We start from the raw sequence: 27,046 nt of genomic DNA on the forward strand, positions 1-27,046 counted from the left end.
GTGTAGATCAATGCTTGGGTCCCACGCCATACAAGGAAGCCCAACTGGGCAGCAGTTAGGAATGTTGAGTGAGCACATAAGCTTAATGGGCCTAAAGCCCATTTCGAACTGGGCTATTTATTTAGTTAATTAAAGGGGCGAATTCTGAGATGGATTAGCAGATAGGATAGGGTCTTAATCCTATCCACTCAGAGAGTCCAGATCTGAATGTGATTCAGATCTAGAAACCTCCTAATGGGATTAGGAGAAAGCTAATCTAATCTGCAGATAAGATAAGGGTTTATCCTTATCATTAGAAGAGAACGCTGATCCAAATATGATTTGGATAAGCACCTCCTAATGGGATTAGGAGCTGATCTTTTAAGTTAACAAAAAGAAGGAGGGGGCGGCAGCCTTGAGAAGAGAAACATCAGATCCTCTTTAGTGCTGAAATCAAGAAGAGAGAATTCTGCACCCTGCGAATACTCTCTTGCCGCCTCCCTGTTCTTGTCGCCCTGTTTGCCAGTTCGATCTCCAGTTGTGGGAGAAGTCAAGATTGGATCTTGACATCAGTTCTTTGAGAAATGATTGAAGAGGAAGCTGTGCTCACGTACCATTCTACTAATTCATGCAAAGGACAGAGTTCTTGGGGAAGAACACTGCTGATTCTGCTCCATCCTGCACTGCGCCATCTTCAATGGGAGCAGTCTTTGGATCCTTCCTTGGGCGTGAACACCTTCGTTGGGAGATATTACTTCTCCGTATCAGGTATAATTCTCTCCTATTCCTTTTGGTTCAGATCTGGTTCAGTTTAAGGTTCAAGATTGATCCTTGAAAATATGATTTTCTAAATAGGGAATGTGATTCCCAGTTGAAGGGAGAGAAAAATTTTTGAAATTCGCCCCTTATTCCGCAATCTTTGGGCGTCTATGGGATGGATCTCTCATCCCTTCATGAGCATTGCAAGAAACCTAAACACACAAAAGAAACATGTTGGAAGCTGCATCCATATTTGGTCCCGACAAAGTTGAGAAATAAAAGGGTAATGCTCATGTGGCTATGACTACTGATTCAGCATCCTCATCTGGCACGAGAGGCACACCATTAGAGACCTTAGCTATAGTTCGGGCTGCTCTAATACAATTGGAGAAGGAAGTTGGCAGTTCAACTCAGTTACCGCAGTCATCATCAGCTCCGGCCACATCGGCCTTTGCACACTCAGGTACTCGAGCCTCAGCCTACCATGCCTCCGCTCCAAGTACTACTGAACCGTGTTGGGTAATAGATTCAGGTGCATCCGACCATATGACTAGCTTGCCCTCTTTGTTTACTACTTATCACTTATCTTCTGGTAGGGATAAAGTATCTATAGCTGATGGCTCTCTTGTCCCTATTTCTGGCAAGGGTGACATCAAACTGTCGGATACTATATCCTTGTCCTCTGTCTTGCATGTTCCTAAACTGGATACTAACCTCCTTTCCATTAGTAGTATTACCAAACAATTGAACTGCTCAGTATCTTTCTTTCCTAACTGATGTGTTTTTCATGACCTGGAGATGAAGAAGGTGATTGGAACTGGCTGTGAGACAAATGGGATCTATCTGCTCGGGGAGAGTTCTCGTCGGGAAGAGTCAGTGGATAAGAAGTTACTTGTTTCTCAGGCTGTGAGTCCGGTTATGCTTTGGCATAACCGATTGGGTCATTTATCTTTTCGGTCCTTGAAGAGTTTGTTTCCTACTTTGTTTGAGTCTGTTGAGTCATCTCAGTTGAAGTGTGAAAGTTGTGAGTTTGCTAAACATTGTAGAAACTCTTATTCATTGAGTAATAAAAGGAGTAATAGTTCTTTTGATATTGTGCATACTGATGTTTGGGGGCCATATCACATTCCTTCTATGGGTGGGTACAGGTATTTCTTGTTATTTGTTGATGACCACACCTGGTTTTCTTGGGTTTATCTTATGCGATCACGAGATGAGGCGCCTGCCCTGACCTAAAACTTCCACCAAATGATCCTAACCCAGTTTGATGCCAGGATAAAAGTGCTTAGATCTGATAATGCAAAGGAATACTTTGCTAAGCCATTGGCATCATACCTCCTTAATCATGGGGTTATCCACCAGAGCACTTGCCCTCATACACCTCAGCAGAATGGGGTTGCAGAGAGGAAGAATAGGCACATCTTGGAGGTGGCTAGAAGTATTATGTTTACCTCCAATGTCCCTATTCGCTTTTGGGGTGATGCTATCTTTACGGTGGATATGAAACCTCCTTTTTCCCTTCTATACCCCAGTGAGGAGTTGTTCACTATTCCCCTCAAGACATTTGGTTGTACCTGTTTTGTTCAGCTTCTCAGTCCCCATCACTCCAAGTTTGAACCCAAGGCCTCCAGATGCATCTTTCTTGGTTATGCACAAACTCAAAAGGGTTATTGTTGTTATGATCCTGTCTCAGGGAAGAAGTTTGTATCCATGGATGTCACTTTCTTTGAGGAGGCACCCTACTATTCTCGGGTCTCTCCTCAGGGGGAGAGTAGTGAACGTGGAGATTTGGGTCCTTTTCTTCAAGGGGAGTGCAGTGAGGACAGGGTTAATACCTTTGGGGTTGTTCCCTTACCTATTCTAGTTGGTGATGAGGGTTGTAGTAGCGAGGGTGGTCAAAGTGATCGGAAGTTGAGAGTCTATCACAGGCGATGCAGGCAGGTTGATCCCGGTCATCAATAGTCCCAGCCAGCTACAATCTCTTCAGCGGCTCCAAGTCCAGATATTACAGTCCCAGGGCCCACAGAGACTCCTTCCATTGTTGCTACCTCACCCTCTGTAGATGGCCTTGACCTTCCCATTGCCCTCCGTAAAGGAAAACGGCATTGCACTACATCTACAGCCCACTGCATCTCCCAGTTTTTGTCCTATGATCGCCTATCTCCCTCCTACAGGTCCTATCACACCTCCGTTGCTGATGTCCCTATTCCGAGAACAGTGCAAGAAGCCCTATCAGTCCCGGAGTGGAGAGGTGCAATGCAAGTTGAAATGGATGCCCTGTAGAAAAATAATACCTGGGAGCTAGTTGACTTGCCCAAAGGAAAGAAACCAGTTGGATGCAGGTGGGTATTTACTGTGAAGCACAATGCGGATGGTTCCATTGAGAGGTACAAAGCTCGGCTAGTTGCAAAAGGGTTCACTCAGACTTATGGTCTACATTACTTGGAGACATTTGCCCCGGTAGCCAAGATGACCACCATTCGGGTTCTATTATCTCTTGCAGCAAGCTACACTTGGCCTTTGTACCAAATGGATGTTAAGAATGCCTTCCTGAATGGGGACTTGCAGGAAGAGGTTTACATGCAGTTGCCTCCTGGATTCTATGATACAGAGGCAGGTAAGAAGGTCTGCCGGCTCAATAAGGCATTGTATGGTTTGAAGCAGTCACCTAGAGCTTGGTTCGACAAATTCAGACTAGCCCTTGGGAAGTTCGGTTATGTACAGGCCCAGTCAGATCATACACTGTTCATCAAGAGGGTGGAGTCCTCACTAACACTACTTGCAGTTTATGTTGATGATATTGTGGTGACAGGAAATGACAACCATGAGATTAAGTCCCTCAAACAGCTCCTTCATCAAGAGTTTGAGGTGAAAGATCTGGGTACACTACGGTATTTTTTGGGTATTGAGGATGCTAAATCTAAACAGGGGATCTTTGTCTATCAGAGGAAATATGTTTTAGATCTCTTGGCTGAAACTGGAAAGCTAGGTGTCAAACCTGCAGATACACCCATTGAACAGAACCACAGGATTAGTGCAGAGAGTGGGGAGCTGCTTGAAAACAAAGTTATGTTCCAGCGGTTAGTGGGAAAGCTCCTATATCTATGCCTTACCCGACCAAACATGAGTTATGCCGTTAGTGTTATCAGTCAGTACATGCATTCTCCTAGAACCATGCACCTTCTAGCAGCAAAAAGAATATTAGCATAATTGAAGAGATGCCCGGGTAGAGGTATACTGTTCAAGAACAATGACCACATGAAGGTGGAAGTCCATACGGATGCCGATTGGGCTGGGAGTGTTGATGACAGAAGGTCTACCTCTGGATATTGTGCTCTTGTGGGAGGTAACCTAGTTTCTTGGAGGAGTAAGAAACAGAGTGTTGTCTCCCGATCCAATGCTGAAGCTGAGTACAGGTCAATGGCTAATGGAGTGGCTGAAATTCTTTGGCTGAGATCACTAGTTGAGGAGTTGGGTATTGAGTATGAGAAGCCCCTGATGCTGTATTGTGATAATCAAGTGGCTATTAATATAGCACACAACCCAGTGCAGCATGACAGGACTAAACATATTGAAGTTGATCGACACTTTGTACGAGAGAGGGTCTCATCACAAGAAGTGTGTCTCCCATACATCACCTCCAATATGCAACTGGCAAATATCCTCACCAAAGCTGTACCACGGAAGAAGCTAGAGGCAGATCTATCCAAGTTGGGAATGATAAACATTTATTCCCAACTTGAGGGGGAGTGTAGAGAACACTGATGTGGGCTCCACAGCTACGGTCCCACTGTGTTCGTAGGGTAGAAGATGTAGTCTGCCTAGGGTTAGCTATTGGTCATTTAGTTGTTTCAGTTGTTATTTATTTCAGTCTTATTTTTTGCTCTATTTGTTATGTAAAGACTAAGGGCAGATCTGTCCTTTCCATGTAATGAGCATAACCTATAAATATTAATTAAAGTGGCTGCGGCAGGAAATTAAGCTTCTGCTCCTCCTTTCAACCCTTGTGTTCTACTGCTTCTCCTCCCTCTTCCTCTTCTTTCCTCTTACCTTTCTTCTTATCTTCGATCCTGAAATTCATTAGAGTTCAAGACTGATAACAGTCCTGAACTTCTACTGAAATAATCAAAATAAAAGATTGAGAAAAGGGAGAGGGAGACAAAGAGGAGAAGAGGAGAAGGACACGAAGAGGACAATTCTGAAATAGAATGTCTTGACTTAGATTGTCGGCCCACTCTACAATTTATATTAATGTTTAAATAAAGATAAAAGGGCTGAATTACCCTTACTGCTTACATGGCAAATAAATAAAATAAAAGGACTAATAAAACAAACCGAAATAACTGTTAACTGCTGAACTGAATAAATATAAAGATAAACTTAGACTAACGAACAGTGGAGACCACACTAATGTTCTCTACACTCCCCCTCAAGTTGGGAATAGATGCTTGTCATTCCCAACTTGCATAGGTCTGCTTCTAACTTTGTCTTTGAAACTGCCTTGGTGAGGACTGAGGAGATCTGCAAGTTGCATGTTGGAGGTGATAAATGGACGAAACACTTCTTGAGAAGCAACCCTTTCTCTAATAAAGTGTCGGTCCATTTCAATATGCTTGGTTCTGTCATGTTGTACCGAATTATGGGCTATACTAATAGCAGCCTGATTATCATAGTATAGCATTAGGGGTTTCTCATAAGTAATACCCATCTCCTCAAATAGTCATTTCAACCATAGGATATCAGCCACACCATTTGCCATGGACCTGTATTCAACTTCAGCACTGGAGAGAGCAACAACACTTTGTTTCTTACTCCAAGAAACAAGATTACCTCCTACAAAGGCACAATATCCAGATGTAGACCTACAGCATTAGGAGTTTCTCATAAGTAATACCCAACTCCTCAAATAGTGATTTCAGCCATGAGATTTCAGCCATACCATTTGCCATGGACTTGTATTCAGCTTCAACACTAGAGTAAGCAACAACACTTTGTTTCTTACTCCTTCAAGAAACAAGATTACCTCCTACAAAGGCATAATATCCAAAGATAGACCTCCTATCATCAACACACCCAGCCCAATCAGCATCTATGTAAACTTCTATTTTCATGTGACCATTATCCTTGAATAGAATACCCCTGCCTGGACACCTCTTCAAGTATGCCAATATTCTCTCAACTACAAGTGAGTAATTCTAAGAGAGTGAATATATCATCAACACACCTAGCCCAATCAGCATCTATGTAAACTTCTATTTTCATGTGACCATTATCCTTGAATAGAATACCCCTGCCTGGACACCTCTTCAAATATGCCAATATCCTCTCAACTGCAAGTGAGTAGTTCTAAGAGAGCGAATACACTGACTGCGTAACTGATGTCTGGTCAAGTGAGACAAAGATAGAGAAGTTTTCCAACTAATCATTGGAACATAGCTTTATCTTCAAGGGGCTATCCACCTTCTGCACTGATCCTATGATTCTGTTCAATAGGTGTGTCAGTAGGCTTAACACCCAACTTTCATGTTTCTTCCAACAAATCAAGAACATACTTTCTTTGAGAAACAAAAATCCCATGCATGGACCGAGTTACTTCAATACCCAAGAAGTACCATAGCTTTCCCAAGTCTTTTACCTCAAACCATTGATGAAGGAGTTGCTTAAGAGACTCAATCTCATTGTTTTCACTCCCTGTCACGACAATATCCTCCACATATACAGCAAGCAGGGTTAAGGAAGAATCCACTTTCTTAACAAACAGAGTGTGATCTAACTGGGCTTGCACATAGCCAAACTTTTAAATGGCTTGTCTGAATCTATCAAACCAAGCTCTTAGGGAATGTTTCAGTCCATACAAGGCTTTATTCAGCTGGTAAACCTTCTTTCCTATTTCTGCACTATAAAACCCAAGAGACAACTGCATGTAAACTTCTTCTTGCAAGTCTCCATTGAGGAAGGCATTTTTAACATCCATCTGAAACAAAGGCTAGGAGTAATTGGCTGCAAGAGATAATAAAACTCTGATAGTGATCATCTTTGCTACTAGTGCAAAGGTCTCTAAGCAGTCTATGCCATATGTCTAAGTAAATCACTTTGCAACTAATCTGGCCTTATACCTTTCGATGGAACCATCAACATTATGCTTCACAGCAAACACCATCTACATCCAATTGGTTTCTTCCCTTTAGGTTGATCAACTAGCTCCCAAGTGTTGTTTTTCAAGAGGGCATTCATTTCTACTTTCATTGCATCCTTCCACTCAAGAACTGACAAGGCTTCTTGCACTATTCTAGGAATGGGAATAGCTGCAATGGAGGTTAAGAAGGACTTGTAGGATGGGGACAAGTGATCATAGGATAGGAACTAGGAAATATAGTGGGTTGTAGATGAGGTACAATGGCGTTTGCCTTTACAGACTGCAATGGGAAGATCAAGGTCATCAAAAGGGGATGAAGGTTCAATAGGAGGGGGTAAAGGCTCAACAATGGAAGGTAACTCATTTGTACTAAAAGATGAAGGAATAGTGGTACCTGGATCTAGATCCGCAGAAGGAATTGAGGTTGGATGGACTGCTGATGTTGACCGAAATCAACCTGCCTCCATTGTCTGTGATAAACTCTCAAACCTTGGCACCTCTGATAGCTCTCTCCACTACACCCCTCTTCAATAACTGGAACAGGTAATGGAGTTTCTGATGAATGAACCCCCACCTCACTATACTCCCCTTAAGAAGAAACCCTAGGATAATAAGGTACATCCTCAAAGAAAGTGACATCCATAGAGACAAACCTCCTCCCAGAAGTAGATTCAAAGCAGCAATGTTCCTTTTGAGTTTGTGCATAACCAAGGAAAATGCATTTTGAGGCTTTAGGATCAAATTTGGAACGATGAGGACCAAGGGCCTGAACAAAGCAAGTACAACCAAAGGTTTTAAGGGGAATGATGAACAACTCTTTATCAAGGTATAAAAGAGTGAATGGAGGTTTCATGCCAAGAACCCGAGAGGGAATTCGGTTGATGAGATGTATGGTTGTATGAATAGCATCCCCCCAGAAACGTATAGGCACATTGGAGTTAAACATGATACTTTTAGCCACCTCCAATATGTATCTATTTTTCCTCTCAGCAACCCCATTCTACTGAAGAGTATAAGGACAGGTACTCTAATGAATGATTCCATGGTCAAGGAAATATGAGGCTAATGGTTTTGCAAAATACTCTTTTGCATTATCGGATCTGAAATTTTAATTTTGACCCCAAACTAGGTTAAAATCATATGATGGAAGATTCGGCTTAATACAAGAACCTCATCTCAAGAATGCATAAGGTAAACCCAAGAAAACAAGGTATAGTCATCAACAAACAACAAGAAGTATCTATACCCCCCCCCTAGCAGTGATATGATAAGGTCCCCAAACATTTGTATGCACAATTTCAAAAGGAATACTACTTTTTTTCTCAATGAATAGGTAGTTCTACAATGCTTTGTAAGCTCACAACTTTCACATTTCAAATTGGACATCTGGACAGATAAATAACCCAACTAGGAAACAAATTTTTCAAAGACTTAAAAGATAAATAACTTGTTTCTACTGTTGCCACAGTAGTCCGAACCAGTGAGGAGAAGAAGAAAGAGAAGGAGAAGAAGAAGAAGAAGATGAAAGAACTATCAAACTTGATAGCTAAACCCTATCAGTTGACCTCTTAATAGTGATTAGGCTCTAATTAAATGTACAAGGACTAAACTGCCCCTACTTAAGTATGGGACAGAGAACCTCTAATAAGACTGCCACATAAGCTCATAACTTAACCAAGGTGAGTTGACTAATCTCCCTTATTTGGCTAACTCTAACATAACCCAACTAATTATGCCAAAGCATAACCTGACCAACAGACGGAGAAACAAAAGACCTACTAACTTCACTATCTTCCCCATGTGAGCTCCCTCCAAGCAGGTAGATTCCATTCGTCTCACAGCCAATCACAATCACCTTCTTTGTCTCCAAGTCCTAAAAAACACATAGGTCAGGAAAGAAAGTTACTAAACAATTTTGGGTTTTAGTAATGCTACTAACTAAAAGCAAATTAGTATTGAGTTTAGGAACATGCAAAACAGAAGACAAAGAAATGACACAAGACAACTTGATGTCTCCCTTGCTAGAGATAGGAACAAGAGAGCATCAGCAATAGACACTTTGTCTCTGCCAGAGGATAAGTGGTAGGTAGTGAATCGTGAGGACAAGTCGGTCATATGATCAGATGCACCTGAATCTATCACCCAACAAAGTTCAATGTTACCTGGGGCAAAAGCCTGATAAGTTGAGGCCGGTATACCTGAATGAGCAAAAGCTGAAGTTGGAGTAGATGTTGTGACTGATGGTTGAGACAAAGGTGCTGAATTAACAACTTCACTCTCCAACTGAGTTAAAGCAGCCCGGACAACAGCTAAGGTGTCTAGGGATGTGGCTCTTGTGCCCGATGAGGTTGTACTGTTAGTGGTAACCGCCACATTGGCATTCCCTTTTTATTTCTAAATTTTGCTAGTACTAGGTGTGGATGTAACTCCCAACAGATGTCCTTAGTATGTTTAGGTTTCTTGCAATGTTCACGTACTAGGTCCCTCTTGTCTGCCTTCTTAGTATCTCTCTCCTTATCACCCTCAAACTTAGGTTTAATTGCTGCCAAGGCTGATTCAAAAGGTTGATGTTGCAACATAACATTTCTCCTACTCTCTTCACTATGAACCAAGGAGTAGGCTTGTGATAAGGTCACATTGTCTCCCATTAGAAGTTGTTGTCTCACAATGTCATACTCAAAATTCAAACCAGCTAGGAACTCAAACACCCTATTAATTTTAACTTGCTTTCTGTAAGTCTGTGCATCCTTCTGACTTTCCCACTCAATTGTTTCTAGATGGTCAATTTCATGCCATAAGGACTTTAGAGTTGAGAAGTAAACTGAGACCGGTTTCTCTCCTTGCTTAAGATTATTTACTTCACATTTCAGATCATAAGCCCTACCAACATTAAGGAGTTGGGAGTAGGTCTTTTTCATGATATCCCAAATTTCCTTGGCTATTTTTGGCCACAAGTAGTTTTGGCTGATGTGTGGCTGCATGGAGTTGCACAACCATGTCATAACCAAATAGTTCTCCTGAACCCATTTGGCATAGGTTGGGTCCTCCTTGATTGGTTCATTCACATCCCCCAACAAATAGTTCGGTTTCCCTCTACCCACAATAGCCATCATGGCTGATTGGGTCCACTCCAAGTAATTTGATCCGTCAAACTTGACAGTGGTAATCTGAAAACTGTTCTCAGGCATGTTACCAGGACCACCAGCCCCCAAAAAACTTTCCCTTTGGTTCTTAAACTCCGTGGCTGTCAGCCCTTCTCAGTTTATAGGTCAAAAACAGAAATTTTAGGACCCAAAAAGAACTTTTAGGTCAAAACAGCAGACCTAGAAGGTTCAGCCACTACCCAGAAAGGAGAAAACAGATTTGTTAATTCTCCAAAAAGCAGCACAACCCACTCTTGAAAGCTGAAACTGGTCTAAATATTGCCCTAGAGGTGGCAACAAACAAAATCTTTAGGATTTCAGTCCTAGAAACCCTAAAACTGATCGTAGATAAGAAGGAAACCCTAAAACATGAGAAGAAAATTCAAAGTCTTCCAGCCGCACCTCCCAGACTGATAAAAAGAACACCTTTTTAGGTTCGACCTCAAGAAAAGATACTAGCTTACCCAAAAAAAATTCTTCTGCCACCTCCAATCCAAGGTCAAAAACATAAAAGCTGAGATTTCTGCCTTCTTCTGATTTTTCCTGATCGCTGAACACTCTCCAAGGTTCTACAAACCCTCAGGCATAAATTGCACACTGCCAGCAACCTCCAAGAACCAGCCGATGAACATATCTCTGCTGAAACCTCCAACCCTAGGAAGTTCTCATGTAGTCAACCTTATTAAACTAGCATAAGAATCCCTAGGTTGGCTCTAATACCAAGTAGTCGAATAGGACTGCAATCAGTCCTAGGTTCAATATGAAATAATCAAAATAAAAGATTTAGAAAGGGAGAGGGAGACCAAGAGAAGAGAAGAGGAGAAGGACACGAAGAGGAGAATTCTGAAATAGAGTGCCTTGACTTAGATTGTTGCCCCACTCTACAATTTATATTAATGTTTAAATAAAGATAAAAGGGATGAATTACCCTTACTGCTTGCATGGCAAATAAATAAAATAAAAGGACTAATAAAACAAACTGAAATAACTGTTAACTGCTGAACTGAATAAATATAAAGAAAAACATAAACTAACGAACAGTGGGGACCACACTAATGTTCTCTACACACACCATCCAATTAAACATAAAATCTAGGCCAACTGCTCAAATTGAGAGATAAGCTATAAGCAAACTTCTCCCAACACCTCCCCCATGGTACCAGTCTTTTGTCTTCCCTTCACATGAGATGAAAAATGGATTTCAAGCCCAAGCTAAGAAGGTGGGCAATTGACTAGTGAGCCAATAAAATACATTGGATGAACTCCTGGCAATTAAGATTTATATATTGAGATTTACATGTTGCAAGTTGGATGCACTCCTTAACACATAATGATCCTTTGATGTTAGGAGTGGATATTCAGTTGATGAGTACAGATCACATTGACAAGGAGCATGCTCTCCTTTAGGGCCCTAATATTCTCAGCAAGATGTTAAGGAGTTTTGAGTTTATAGTTTCATGTTTCATGCATAATATTTTGTTTTAAGTTTATGGTGTATCATAGATGTAGACTTACCGGTTTACGACAAATCACTTTTAAGCAATGGTTAGGGGTGCAACTCAAATGGGTTGGGCCAGGTGATGCAACACAAACAGATTGGGCTGGGTTGAAGGTGCAACTCAAGCCTGGCCCACCCCAAGGTTAAGCCCAAGCTTATAGACCAAGGCCCAACCCAAGCTCAACTCAACATAACTTGGGCCAGTCTTGGGCTCAGGTTGGGTAAAGCCGGGCTTAGTCAGGATTGGGCTATTTCATTGGTTTGAAAGAGTTTATGAATATATTTTTGCGTGGCCATATTTTATTAGGCTTAATGCCCTAATTTAGGGGCAGGATTGATTGAAAATATGTACAAATGTCATTTTATAGATATGCATATACATATTTTATATATGTATATACATGTACATATAATTTGGAAAAAAAAAGATAATTTTATATAAACAAAATTCATGTATGTATTTATTTGTTTAGGTGGTCTCAGGTTGAGCTTAGGCTCCCTGAGCCCTCAACCAAATCCCAACCAAAGTTTAGAACAGGCAACTCAGGCCTGAGTTTTCTGGCCCAGGCACAACCTGCAGCCTGACAACACAGGCCCAACCCATACAAAAATTCAGGTTGGGTAAGGCTTGGATTGAGCCTGCACGAGTCGCAGCCCTAGTAATGGTTGATCATAAGCAAAGGCAGCCACCACCAATATAACTAAAAATTAAGACTGATGGGATCAGTCAATTGAATCTCACAATCTGTTCTTTCTCCTACTCTTTTCTTCTCTTTCCCTCTTCTTTTCTCTTCTCCTCTTACCTTAGTCTGCAGGGTTCTTCATATTAAAACCAGTAGAAACAGTTAGGTTATCAGAGAAGAAAGAGGGGCACACCATTTACCATTCTCGTGGCTTAAACACTCTCCAGGCATGTTCTCATTGTGGTAAAGGACACATCATGGAGTTTTGTTGTATTCTGAATCAGAAGTCAGGGGGTTTCCCAACCATGCCACATATAAGGACAGTACAACCACCTCTATACCTATTAACACCCAGACACATCAGAACCAACCTCAAACAATTGATCAGACAATTACTATCTCAAGGGAAGAAAACACAAGAATGATGTCTACCTCCCAAGCTTCTTCATCCACTTCTTCTTTGGCCCAATCAGGTATTGTCTCAGCATGTCTCATTTCCATAACATCTGCTCTTTGGATTGTCAATTCTGGAGCATCAGATCACATGACAAGTACTCAGATCTACTTGAGTCCTAGTTCCCCACGTAGACTAGCTACACACTGACACTTTCCAATGGACAATCTTTTCCTGTCTCTCATATAGGATCTATTAAACCTATTTCCAACTTATCCTTTCATCTTTTTTGTATGCTCTTTGTCTTCTCAAATTGCAAAGTTAGCCTTAGAGCATATCATTATTTCTCTGGAAGCCACTTACTATTAGCCACACCTTGAATTAGATGTCAAAAAATCTTTTTTACACAGTGACTTACAAGAGCCATACATGGAAGCAACAACCTTGGTTTGTTTCTTAGGGGGAGTCTGGGAAGGTCTACTATCTGATAAAGACACTTTATGGCCTTAAGCAATCCCCTCAGGCCTGGTTTGGAAAATTTAGTGATGTTGTGATGACTTTTTTGTTGAAGAAAGGTTGGTTAGATCATTCAATGTTCTGCAGAAAGTTTGTGTTGGGACAAAATCATTTTAAAAGTGTAGGTGGACAACTCATTACAGGTGATAACAAGAAAGGCATTAGAAAACTTAAAGTCCAATTTTCAGAAAAGATTTCATATGGACTTAGGAAAGCTGAGGTACTTTCTAATCCAAACCATTCTCTACTCCAACAGACCCAAGTGTGAAGGTGACAGTAGATCAAAGAAACTTGATTACCTAGGGAGATACAGGCAGGTTGGGAAATTGAATTATCTTAAGGGCTGTTTGATTCCCCAAAATAGGTGCTTGGAATTGGACTTAGAAAGGCCAATTCCAATTCCATCTATTTGTTTAGTTAGAATGGGATTCTGATTCCCATTCAAAAGTTTCTTAAAAAGTAAAATACTCCTTATAAAAAAACTTCCAAACACTAATATTAATAAAATATTATCAAAGTAACATTAAGATAACAATATTAATAAAATAATAATACTGTAATTATAAAAAACTAATAAATAGTAATAAATTAATAATAGAATACAAAAATATTAGTTATTAAATAATAGTACACAAATAAAATATTAATGAAATATAATTAAAGTAATAATAAAATAATAATAATAATAATAATACAATATTAATAAATTATTCATAAAATAATAGTCAAACGTCAATAATTAAATAATAAATTATCAATAAACTTGTAATAAAATATTAGTAAACTAATAACAAAATTTTAATATATAAATAAAAATATTAATAAATTAATAATAAAATACTAAGATGTTAATAACTACATGTTAATAAAATAATAATAAAGTACTAATAGAATTTTTTATCAATAAAGTACTAATAGAATATTAATACAATACTATTAAAGCAATAATAACAATAATAAAAAAATATCAATAAACTAATAAAAAACTGAATTTTTGGTTGATTCCAAATTCAGCTTTAGATGAACCAAATAGCAACAAATGGAATCTAACTCCAATTCCCTCTATACCAATAAGGCATCAAGAATAGGCAATTTTGATTCTAATTCCAGGGGATTTAGGTTCTGAATCCAATTCCTATCCTGCGCAAACCAAACAGACCCTTACCATTACTAGAGCTTAAATCTCCTAAGCAGCGAGTGTGATCAACTCTATGGACTCCCCAAGAACACCACATAGAGAAGCAATCAATCATATATTGAAGTATATAAAAGGACCATTGGTCATAGAATGTTGTATAGAAAATCAGAGATCAAAGCAAAGTGAATGCATGATATGTTCATTGGACTGTCTCAACTTCAGACAAGCAGTCCACTACAGTGTATTATACTTTTTCTAGAGGGGAAACTCGGCAACTTAGAAAAGTAAGAAACAATGTGTAGTGGCACAACCAAGTGGTGAGACAGATCAAGATATGGCCCATACTAGTGAATTTTTGTGATGGATGACATTTCTACAGGAGTTGGCGATTCTAGTTAAATGCTTCTTATGAGTCTACACTGATAATCATGCTGTCATTACTATTGCTTCAGACCTAGTTTTCCATGAGAGAACTAAACATATTGAAGTGAATTGGCATCTTGTTCAAGAGAGGCTGCTTGATAAAGACATCATTACACCACATGTCAAATTAAGAGATCAGCTCACTTATTTATAAAATCCTTAAAAAGATCTCAAGTTGACATTATTTCTAACAAATGCGATTTTATGGTATATACTCCCCAGCTTCAGGGGAAGTTCAAGGAATGTTGAGTTTATTGTTACATGGTTAATGCTTATGTTTATGGGGTTAATAGAGGTAGATTTGTCAGTTTATGATTGTTAAGATGTGTCGAATAGGGGTAGTTTAGTCTTTTTCTGTTTATTAAGTAACTTGCTTATGTGGCAGTGTTATTAGAGTTACTCTGCCCCACACTTAAGGGCATTTCTGTCCTTGTAAACATTATTAGAATCGAATATAGATTAAGGGGGTCGACTGGATGGGTTAACCATCAGATTTTCGACTGACCCTTCTTCTTATCTTCTTCTTCTTCTTCTTCTTCTTCTTCTTCTCCTCTTCCTGTTCGGACTACTGTAGCAGCAGTCGAAACATGGTATCAAAGCTATGCTCCTGACCTACGTCAGTTGGTAAAGCACCTCAGCATTGTTCGTGACTCTTCACCTTCGTTTCTGGTCAGTCGATGGAGAGAACCGGTTTGCCCTAGGTCAGGAACATTACAGCTTGTCTCTCTGCTGCGCATAACCTTCTTCAACAAGGAAAGTGACTTCAGCAGTGAATGGTTGATTGATATTCTCAAAGGAAGGTTGGTTCTCTCTTCTTCTAGTGTTACTTATATTTCTGGGTAGAAACCCTACAAGAAGCTGTTAGTATTGAGTAGAACCTAGAGAACTAGGTTCATTGTTGCCCTAGGAAGGGTTGTGTGTGCAGTAGCCGAATGGTGTAGGGCTGCTATAAGTTGTTGAATGGTGTTAGGGCTGCTGTAAGTGGCCGAGTGGTGTAAGGTAGAATGCAGTGACCTTGCCGAACTCCTTGTGGTTGTGTAATGCCCTCTTAAGTGTGTTAAACAAGTCTGAACTGGGTGCAGCAGATTTGGCTATGTTGTGGTGCTTGAGTGGTTGTAAGAGGGCCTTTACTTGTGATTGGTGAATGGTAAACTGATGCTTATGTGGGACGTAAGTGTGTGAAGTCAGCAGTAGTGTGAATAAGAACAAGTGTGTGAAGTCAGCAGTGGTGTTTAGAGGCTGCAATAGGTGCTGAAATATCAAACTGTGAACAACATCGATCAGCTTGTAGCTGAGAAGTAAAGTTAGAGACAACTGTGAAAGAGTACAATGGCAGCAATAGGAGATGGCTACAATGATCAGAAACCAAGTGTAGTAATTTCCTCCGACTACCTAGGGGTACAAATGACCTCAATTAAGCTAAATGGGGAGAACTATGTTCCATGGGCTAAATTAGTGGAAGTTTTTCTCAAGGCAAAGAAGAAAGTAAAGCATGTAAGAGATGAGAAGCCACCGGTTGACTCTCCAGGGTTTGATGATTGGAAACAAGAAGATGCTCAAATCATGACTTGGCTGTGGAATAGTATAGAACCTAAAATCAGTCCCAACTTCATGTTCCTTGATACAGCTAAGGATATATGGGAGCATGCTAAGAAGATATATTCTGGACAAGATAACAGAACAAGAATATATTAGCTATATCAGGAGTACTTCGATTTACAACAAGGAACCAAAACACTAGAAGAGTACTATGCCTGCATGAAGAATATAAGGAATGAACTCAATGTTTATCATCCCCTTACTCCAGATATTCAAGTTCAGCAACAGCAAAGGGAGCAACTAGATGTTACAAGATTTTTAGTGGGGCTGAAGTCGGAATATGAACCAGTTAGAGCTCAAATATTGGGGGGCTCTACTCTTCCTACACTTGAGGAAGTATTCTCAAGACTTCGTAGAATTTCTTTGGGCCAGACAGAGAACCCCACATAGTATGATAGATCAGCACTTGTGGCATCTAGAGGTGGTGGACATAGTACAAGAGGGGGAGGTCATTCCAGAGGGGGCCGTGGCAATTCCATGATTGGTCGGGGTGGCCGTGACTTAGGGGGAGGCCGTGGCAGAGGAAAAAATAACTCTACAAGGAAGTGTACTCACTGTGGTAGGGATGGACACACAGTGAATTTCTGTTATGACCTGCATGGCCCTCCCTCTAAATGGGCTAATCATGCTGTAGCAGGCGAGGTTGCTATTAGTGACAGTAAACTGGCAGACCGAACACCTCCCACATCTACATCTACTTCTGGGAGGGTGATGGTGAGTGTTCCGCATGATGAGTATGAACAGTTCCTTCAAATTAATTCACAGCATACCACTGCCACATGCCCAATCAGGTACTGCTTGCATGTCATCCAAAACTCCTTCTTGGATTATTGACTCTAGAGCTTCAGATCATATGACCGGGACTCCAGGTGTGTTCTCTTCTCTTTCTGAAACCTCCACATCACAAACTGTTACACATGCCAATGGGTTCTCATCTCCCATCTGTGGTGTTGGTAATGTTGATTTGGCTTTTGTCCCCTTATCATCTGTTTTATATGTACCTAAGTTTCCATTCAATCTTATGTCTGTTAGTAAAATAACCAAAGCTCTTAACTGTTCCATTACCTTCTTTCCTTCCACTTGTGTTTTTCAGGATCTCAAGACGGGGAAGAAGATTGGTGGGGGGCATCAAGCTGGTGGATTGTATTACCTTGACGGCGGTGAATCTTCAATTGCACTTCAGACTTCCCTTACTTCTCTACAATGGCATTGCCGACTGGGACATCCATCTCTCAAGATTCTCAAGATGTTGGTTTCATCATTGAGTCAGTTGTTAGTTTTACAATGTGAGTCATGTCAGTTTGGTAAACACCGTCGTGTGTCCTTCAGTCCAAGAGTTGAGAATCGTATGTTGAGTCCTTTTTCTTTGGTTCATTCAGATGTTTGGGGTCCAATCAAAATAGAGTCTTATAATGGGTACTAGTATTTTGTCTCCTTTATTGATGATTGTTCAAGAATGACATGGATTTACTTAATGAAAGAAAGAAGTGAATTATTTTCCATTTTTCAAAAATTCCATGCTGAAATACGCACACAATTCGGTGTTCCAATCAAAGTTCTCCGTTCAGATAATGGTCGCGAATACTTTCTTACTGCATTTCAACAGTATTTAGAACAGCATGGCATTATTCATCAGACCTCGTGTGCTTTCACCCCTCAACAAAATGGAGTGGCTGAACGGAAGAATCGTTATCTTCTTGAAATTACTCGGTCTATGCTTCACCACATGAATGTTACTAAACGGTTTTGGAGTGATGCTGTACTCACTGCATGTTTTCTCATTAGTCGGATGCCCTCTTTTATTCTCCATGGTCGGTCCCCCTTTTCCATCTTGTTTCCCACTTTATCTTCGTTTCCATTAACTCCTCATGTCTTTGGTTGTATGTGCTTTGTTCATAATCTGAGTCCAAGAATAGACAAGCTAGATGCACGCTCAATTAAATGTCTTCCTTAGCTACTCTCGGACTCAAAAAGGGTACAAGTGTTATAATCCCATTGCCCGAAAGTGCTATGTCTGCCCTGATGTCACCTTAATTGAGTTTGTCCCCTTCTTCTCCAGTCATGAAGCACCCTTACCTCCTCTTCCTCTTCCTGTCAGTGATTCAGTTCCAGAGGCTGTTGTTGGAGTAGACTCATCTCCTCATCCAGCGCAGGTCACCACTGAACAACCACCGATCCGACAAGTGTATACACGTCGAACGACACCGGCCCCTCCTCCTGCTTCTACCTCATCTGCGGATCCTCTCATGGCTCCTATTGCTGAACCTTCAGATCTTGACCTACCCATTGCCTTATGGAAAGGTAAACGTAGTTCTACACTCCATCCCATTTCCAATTTTGTTTCATTATATCGTCTTTCTACCTCACATCGCCAGTTTGTTTCACTTTTGTCTTCTATTTCCATACATAACAATGTTCAAGAAGCTCTTAGTTCACCTGGATGGCGGCGGGCAATACAGGAGGAACTTTCTGCTTTTCAACATACTCAAACGTGGGAACTTACTACTCTCCCACCTGGGAAGCATGCTGTCTCCAAATAAACAAAAAGAAAAGAATAAGAAAATCCAGGAGATCTACATTCAAAGTTAGAAATTAGGAGCCAATTAAACGAACCTTCCCCTTTGTGGATGTAAAACACTTTAAAGAAGCAGGAGAATCTGAAGCAAGAGCATAGTTGAGATTTTCATAAATATCCTCGAGGAAGAGAGTTGACACAGGATGTGTTCGCCCTTGTGCAGTAACTACAGGACAGTTTCCAAAGTATCTTGAGAACAAGCTTGAGTCAACAGTTGCAGACCTGAATAATCAAAACGTAAGTAAAATTCCAAACATCAATATGAGTCTATTCAAGAAAAATCAACAAAAGTGCAGAAGATGCCTCATCTACTTAATGAATAAAAGTGAACATATCTTGTAAATGTGACCATACATTAAAATAACCTTAAGTTTTGGTCCTTGATGGGTTGATTGCTTCTCAATTAGGTTCTTCAAAACAATGAGTAGAAAATCACTCTGGTACAAAATAAGAAAAAAAAGAACCAATCAACTTCCACAAATAAAGACTTTAATTTGATTGACAAAATGCAACATTGATACAAAAGATAGTAAAAAAAAATACTAAACTACTATTGCTTCATTATAAAATCTACCAATACCATTATGTTCTCTAAACTAAAACAAATGGAAATAAAACAAACTTAAAAGCAGTAGAAAGCAATCAAGTGATGCTTAGCTTCAAACTGATGTAGCGATTGATTTCAGAAATGTAACTTTCATCAGTTAGAATCTTAGAATTGTATTTCTGATGCAGGCGACAAAGGAGATATTTACCAAATATGAAAGTTGAAAGTTTAGTAAGTTGAAATATTAGTGCAAAGGGTAAGTTTGTACAATCCATTCTTTCTCCAGACTCTCAATTTCTCTCTTCCTATGTTGTGTCCTCTTCTCTCTACTTATTCTTTCTTGCTCACATGTATTAATTTCTGCCCAGATTCTTCTAAGTTGGTGTCAGAGCACTGGTTGCTCTTCTCAAGTTCTGGCCAAGCCACTCTTAATCTAATCCCACTGGCATCAGCAGAATAAGATGGTGTCAGAAGGACTAATGTAAATTTCAGGGACCTCCTCTACACTTCAAGGAGTGTGACACTTAGCTGCCTGTAACATTTTCTGTCACTTCGTCATTGTACTTTCATAATATTTAACCTCCAGAAGGTGTTAACAGTGGTTGCCCACATACCGTTTTTTGTAAGCAAAATTCAAGACATGGTGATGTCTGATTTTTATTAATGGCAGACATCTAAATTCTACCATGTGAAAAATCTGGCACATCACTCAGATGGCTTAGATCCATTGATTCATTTATGGATACCCACTTTCACAAACCAGATTGTTGGCACTTGGATGGGCAATATCTTTAGGATACCACCTTGATGGCCTTTCTTTTGGAGTTGATTTGGGACATTATTTGGAAGGCCTAGATTGGTTGAAATCTTGGTATCACTTGGATGGTTGAGATTAACCCATTAATCACAATGAGTCAGTCAGCATAATTAGGCCTGAGTAGAGAGCAATAACTCTTCCTTCTGTATTTCTGAATACACCTCCAATGCCTGAAGGACCTGGATTTCCTTCATTGCTGCCGTTAATCACAGAAAACCACATTAGGCCATCTAGGTCTCCACCCTCGGGTGGGTTTATAAAGCTGATTTCTGATGGCAGCAATGAAGGAAATCCAGGTCCTTCAGGCATTGGAGGTGTATTCAGAAATGCAGAAGGAAGAGTTATTGCTCTCTACTCAGGCCTAATTAGGCTGACTGACTCATTGAGGGCTGAAATATCGGCTGTAGTAGTAGGAAATCAAAAAGATAAGGAGCTGAACATCCGAAAGCTGTCAATTGAAGGGGATTCAAAGCTAGTTATAAGTTGGCTACAAAAGGAAAATGAGGCTGGGTGGTGGGGTTACATTTACAAGAAAAGGAAAATCATGTGGCAGTTACATGCAATGGAGGTGACTCTACATTGGTTGAAAAGAGATGCCAATTCTTAGTTAGAAAGAGCTAAGAGACTTTATCTCTCCCTTTCTCCATCTTTGTACCTAATTGTTTTTTAATTGATGAATCTGTTTTAGTTACTGATCAAAAAAGCAGACTAATCTTAGAAGGCCACTTGATGGTCCGGTTGAAAAGAGATGCCAATTCTTCGTTAGAAAGAGCTAAGAGAATTTATCTCTCCCTTTCTCCATCTTTGTACCTAATTGTTTTTTAATTAATTAATCTGTTTTAGTTACTGATAAAAAAAGCTGACTAATCTTAGGAGAACATTTGATGGTTCAAATCTGTCACTTATTTTGTTCATCACTTTATTCAGCTTAGACTTTTTATAAATTTTGATGCTTTACTTGAATGGCAAGTTTAATTGAAATCTTGGTAAATTGCTTGGACACCCAAGGTTCTTGACTTAGAATACCACTTTGACAGCCTAGATTTTTTTGGTTGACCATGTAGATGGTTTGGACAGCCCAAATTAGTTGAACTCGGGTGCTCACTTGGGTGGTTGATATTAGTTCATTGATCCTAGAATACAACTTTGATGAACTAGATCTTTGGGTTGATCTACGTTAGGTAGCTCCCCAACTTCGGTACTCTTTGAGGGAGGATGACCTCCAGGGTTAGAAGTAGAAGAGACAAGGAGGGAATGAAGGTAAGACTTTATTCAAACTTCTCTTGTCCAGATACAATGTCATTTTATACTAGTTCAGCTTACAACAGAATTACAGCAACTTGTTCAGATAACCCCAATTGTCTTTGAAACTTACTCACTAGGCTGACATGGCCTCCTTTTTCTTCTAGAATACACGCATAGCTTCTGCCCTTCTGAGTCCCTAACAATTTAATACATAAGTTGGGTGGTCTAGACTAAATGAGATCTTGGTACATCGTTTGGATGATGGAATTAGTTTACTGATCTTAGGGCACCAATTGAAGTAGCAAGAAATGATTTAAGTGCTCATAATTTGGCAATGGATATGACACTAAACAGCAGTTAATCAAAGATTCAACTAGTCATTGACCAGTCGACTGCCTAGTAAGGGACAAATCAACCACATCATAGTTGGTCGATGGTAATGATGCAGTTCCCTAGGACAACTAGCCATCAACTAGTTGATTAACAACTACCTAATCAACCACAAAGTCATTTTAAAGCATTATTTGTTTAATTCTCTCAGGTAATTTGAACTAATATAGAATATGTTAGCATTTTGTTAAATTCATGTTGTTGCATTAAATATTTATGATGAAACATGATTAGATGATGATAGATAAAATAGAAAAAACTCAGCATCGTTTGGAGCACTCACCGGGATAGAGAAACTTAGCATCTCGAATTTCATTTCTAAGAGAAGACTCATCGGGATTATCTGATGAGTTGCTAAAGGTCTTCAGAATCCTACCTGGTTTGGAGCACTCGCCCCTAATACCCAACCCGCTAAATTTTCCTGGGCCATCTAGGCTAATCAGGTCACCCAAAATATCCAAACTTAAAGGATCCACGCCCTTTTGTTTCTCATTCTCAACTTCCCTCTTTCCAAAATCATTTAATATTTTTATCCTTTCCAAGAACTAAGATTAATTCTTCTTTTTCTCCGCCGGAACTTCGTCCACACCTAAAATTTCTACCACTAGACGCTCTTCCAAACTGTGGCTGCCACGTGGCCTCCCCCCTTCCCCATCAGCTTCATCTTCAACCCCTTGACCATCCCCTTACAACGACGTTTTGTGTTCCGATGCAATCCAAACCTTCGACCTGATTCCATTTGAGAAGAGATCAATGGATCAAAGCACCTCTTTTGGCTTCACTCCAGCAACTTCCACCACTACCGAGCTAAGATTCGAAAAATTGCAAGAAATGAAGATCCCTCCTATCATTATCACAACCTTCTCCAACGCTGACTTGTTCCAAAGATTGAAAGGCAATCCAAACAATCTCATAGAAAAAGCTCCGTTATGAAGCACCTTTCTGTTGTAGGAGACAGACCATTTCCGCACTAGGATCACACCCACCTTTGTATCTAACCTGTCAAAATCCACTATTTCCTCTTCAACTTTCAAAAGAGCTCATTTATTGTCAAAAGGAACAATCAAAACTCTTGTATCCACATGTAGTTTCTTTTTCAACACATTCAATACGATTCCAAAAATCCAAACCCTCCCCGCTTGCTTCCAAAACCAGTGTCCTCTCCCATCCTTCTTCTTCTTGAAGGGATAGGATATCCATCACATGGACGCCCAAAGATTGCGGAATAAGGGGGCGAATTTCAAAAATTTTTCCCTCTCTTCAACTGGAAATTGAATTCCCCATTTAGAAAATCATATTTTCAAGGATCATTCTTGAACCATTAATTGAACCAGATCTGAACCAAAAGGAGTAGGGAGGGATAATACCTGATACGGAGAAGCAGTATCTCCCAATGGAGGTATTCACGCCCAAGGAAGGATCCAAAATCTGCTCCCACTGAAGATGGCGCAGTGCAGGGTGGAGCAGAATCAACAGTGTTCTTCCAAAAGAACTTGACCCTTCGCAAGAATCAACTAGATGGCTTGTGCATACAACTCCAACCAATCTTTTCTCCAAAAAATTGGTATCAAGATCAAATCTTGATTTCTCCCAAGAACTGGAGATCGAACTGCTAGATGCGGCGGCTGCAGGAAGGAGGCGGCAAGAGAGTATTCGCAGGGTGCAAATTCTCTCTTCTTGTGATTTCAACTCTGAAGACAATAGTGTGTTGGTTGCATGTCTAAAGGTTGCCGCCCCCTTCTCCTTTTATAATCTTAAAGGGATCAGCTCCTAATCCCATTAGGAGTTGCTAATCCAAATCATATTTGGATAAGAAGTCCCTTTAAGTGGGATACCCTTATCTTATCTGCAGATCAGATCAGCCATCTCCTAATCTAATTAGGAGGCTTCCAAATCTAAATCTTATTTAGATCTTGGACTCTCTAAGTGGATAGGGTATGAGCCCAATCCTATCAGCTGATCCATCTCAGAATTCGCCCCTTTAAGTGACTAATCAAATTAGCCCAGTTCGAAATGGGCTTAAGGCCCATTTAAGTTATGTATTCACTTGGCCTTCCAAACTATTGTCCAATTGGGCTTCCTTGTATGGCGTGGGACCCAAACATTGATCTACACATTAGCCACATGGGTTCAGCCCAGCCTTTGTTACAAGGCCTGGCCGAATACACTGTTATGGACAGTGCACCCCCTGAAAACCATATCATGGTCTCTATGGGCCCAACACTTACCCTAAGTGGTCCCTGGGCCAAGCCACCTTGTAACACCCAGGGACTGTGGGCAGATGCAAGATTAGCCCATCAGGTATTATCCTCAATGGTCTTACACTTAACCTCTCAGCCCATAATGATCATACACTGCCCGACAAGAGAGGACCTCTCCCTCGGCTGCAAGGAACAGTGTTGCACTCTCTACTCATATGGATCCCGGGAATTAAAACATTTTGCAAACCTTTTAGAAACCATAATATATATACTTTTATATCTAATATAAAATATATTTTGCAAAACAAATCTCAACGATTGAAATCGGCTGCCGGCAGTCTTGGTTTCCATTAGTGAGAGTGCATCCCCGATCATTACTTTTGTCCGACAAAGGGGCTGATCCTGTCGCTATGATCACCCACTCAGATGAATTCTCAAGCAGTCCCAACATACCTAGGTTTTGACCCCCGCTAAGGATCTCACTAATTGGTACATCAAAGACAGCCCAATCCGACACCTAGTGCAATATCATAATCGAGTCTAGGGGTCGGGTGTAACTTTCCAGTTTTGCCCATCAATCTCCAAGGTCCAGGGCAATACTGGAAATATGGCTCAGTTCATAGATACAATTAATCCTACACTGTATGTGCCTAGGGTCTCACCCTGGCAGCTGAGACAAGCCACCCCAACCGACTTGGTGGCACCACAGTGTCAGCCTTGTCAGGATAGGTCTCCCTAGACCAACCCACTGGCTGTGAACATTCTAAACTAACACGAGTCTCATTAAGTATCCAGTTTAAGGGTATTACACAGAAACATACCAAGGGAACATGAATCAAATATGCACTTTTATTCATTTACAATAAACTCATAAAGTACATCATCTTGATTGAAGCTAAGGGCATACAAAACTGTCTAACACTTCTAACTCTTTATCTTGCTTATTCTTGGAATTTCCTCCTTAAATTAATTTATTCACTTTCATCTCCAAAAATTCTTGCAGCTTCTAATTAAAGGCACTCTGACAGAGAATTATTAGATTCTTCAAGTTTCTCACCTTCATCAAGTCACAATCATCACAAAAAATTATAATGTCGTCGGCTTCTAATAAGAGTCTACTAAAAGCATCAGCAACCAATGTGAATAAGAAATGGGGTAGTGAATCACCTTGTCTTAAGCCCCTACAGGCTAGGAAAAAATATTTGACTACCCAATTGACTAGAATAGAATAATGGTAGGAAGTAAGGAAGCCACTAGTCCATTTACATCATCTACCCCCCAAACCACACTTCCTAAGAACCTCTAACAAGAAGCTCCAATCCTCTAAATCATAGGCCTTTCCAAGATCCAATTTACATACGAAGTCTTCATTACTCGATCTTCTCATCTCCATCACATTCATTTGCTATTAAAATTTGATCAATTATTTGTCTCTCCTGAACAATGGCAACTTGAACTTGACTAATGAAGGAAAGGAGCACCTTTTTTATCCTAGACCTTGGCCAAAATCTTATAAGTGCTAGTCACCAAATTGATAGGTCTAAAGTCTTTTGGATGTTTAGCCTCTTCCTTCTTTGGAACCAGGACTAGAAAAGTAGAATTGACTCCACGAGTTATAATCAAACTGTCCACGAACTCTCTTAAACCTCAAACAGGTCTTCTTTAATTATATTCCAATAATCTTGAAAGAAATCCATAGTAAAACCATCCGATCTTGGTGCCTTAGATCTATCCATTGAGAAAATTGCTTGCCTAATTTCCACCTCCTCAAAGTTCCTTTCCAGCCAGTGCCAGCCTTTGTTTTCATCAGAAAGTCTCGACCAAGTAACACCTTCCAGCTCCACTCTATTTCCTAAAGGCCTCCTTATAATAGATATGAAGTGAGCAACAAAACAATTGGCTATCTCCTCTTGGAACCCTCAAGATTCTTATAAGAAACTATTTAAGGGATACTATCAAACTGGGTTGAGAATATTTGAATACACAAAAGAACTTCTAGAACCCGGGACGGCATCCAGTCCTTTTTGGTACTAGAATATCCTAAAAATTACCCGAAGGTCCAACTTGGATTTAGAAGGGCATAGGACACATAAAAGTAAAACACAAATCAATAAGGACCAAGTCAACGCACCAATTGATCCTAATCATAAATTGTATAAGGAATGTGATCTCATGTCAGATAAAGGTTTTTTTTTATATCTTTTTGAAAGGCTACACAACGGGGGTAGCCCATCCCCCAACCCAGGTGTAGGCAGGATTTGATCCCAAGTCTCCACTACGACCGGCAGGAAATCTTACCAACCAGTTGGCACCTTTATCTCATGGCAGATAAAGGTAAGTTTCAAATATTAGTTGGATGATTGATGTACTTTTCCACGAAAAGGCTTGACAATGCCTATGCAGTTGGGGTAATCAGCCAATAATAGATGCTCCTCAAAAACCACATCAAGAAGCAGTTAACAAGGTGCTTTGAAACTTTAAGTCTGCTCATAGTAATAAGGGTACAAGTTGGATACCCAACTTGAAGAATTTACACAGCATCAGGCCTGGGCCCTTTGGAGGTCCATTTATATTTTGGAAATGCTCAATCCGAATCTGCCCAAGTTGCAGATTTACCTAGGGCCCATTTGGGAGGGCTGAGCTGAACCTTCAGCTAAGCTGGTTCAGCTGCTTTGAGGCACTCCAGATAAGCTATTGAAAGAGGCTGAAGAGGACAGCCGAAAGAATTACTGTCTGGCAGCCTATTTAGGCTCTCCAGAATTTCACCAAACACAGTTTAAAGGCTGTCCATGAAGGGCCCACCTCAATGAGCCAGAAGCCACTGCAACTCAGCCCCCCCCCCCAAAAAAAAGGGCACCTAGTAAGGGGTTGCTATTTTCTAATCTGGGCACCTCAATGTGCAAACTTTCTGTACTCTAGCATGACAATTATCACTCCACTTGATGGGGAGTGTAACAAGCTGAAATATTAATCTAAAGGGTAATTTAATTCTCTCTATATAGT

The 27,046-nt window shown here is 40.3% G+C and overlaps 1 protein-coding gene across 5 annotated transcripts in view; it reads right to left on the reverse strand.

Annotated features, from left to right (window-relative positions):
• Positions 1-27,046, reverse strand: part of LOC148852445 (RNA helicase family protein) — a 162,873-nt gene that overhangs the window by 82,645 nt on the left and 53,182 nt on the right. For all 5 annotated transcript variants that reach the window (XR_016099758.1, XR_016099759.1, XR_016099757.1 and 2 more), the window contains 2 exons: positions 19,198-19,280; positions 18,882-19,065 (listed from right to left, as the gene is read on the reverse strand). Coding sequence is in view for 2 of the 5 variants with exons in the window: in XM_088947301.1 (XP_088803427.1) it covers positions 18,882-19,065; positions 19,198-19,280 (267 nt within the window). In the remaining 3 variants the exon portion in view is untranslated. The remainder of the gene's footprint in view (positions 1-18,881; positions 19,066-19,197; positions 19,281-27,046) is intronic.

This window comes from Nelumbo lutea, chromosome 5 (assembly GCF_056320005.1).
Source record: "Nelumbo lutea isolate HS-2025 chromosome 5, American lotus-T2T, whole genome shotgun sequence".
Classification (NCBI taxonomy): domain Eukaryota; kingdom Viridiplantae; phylum Streptophyta; class Magnoliopsida; order Proteales; family Nelumbonaceae; genus Nelumbo; species Nelumbo lutea.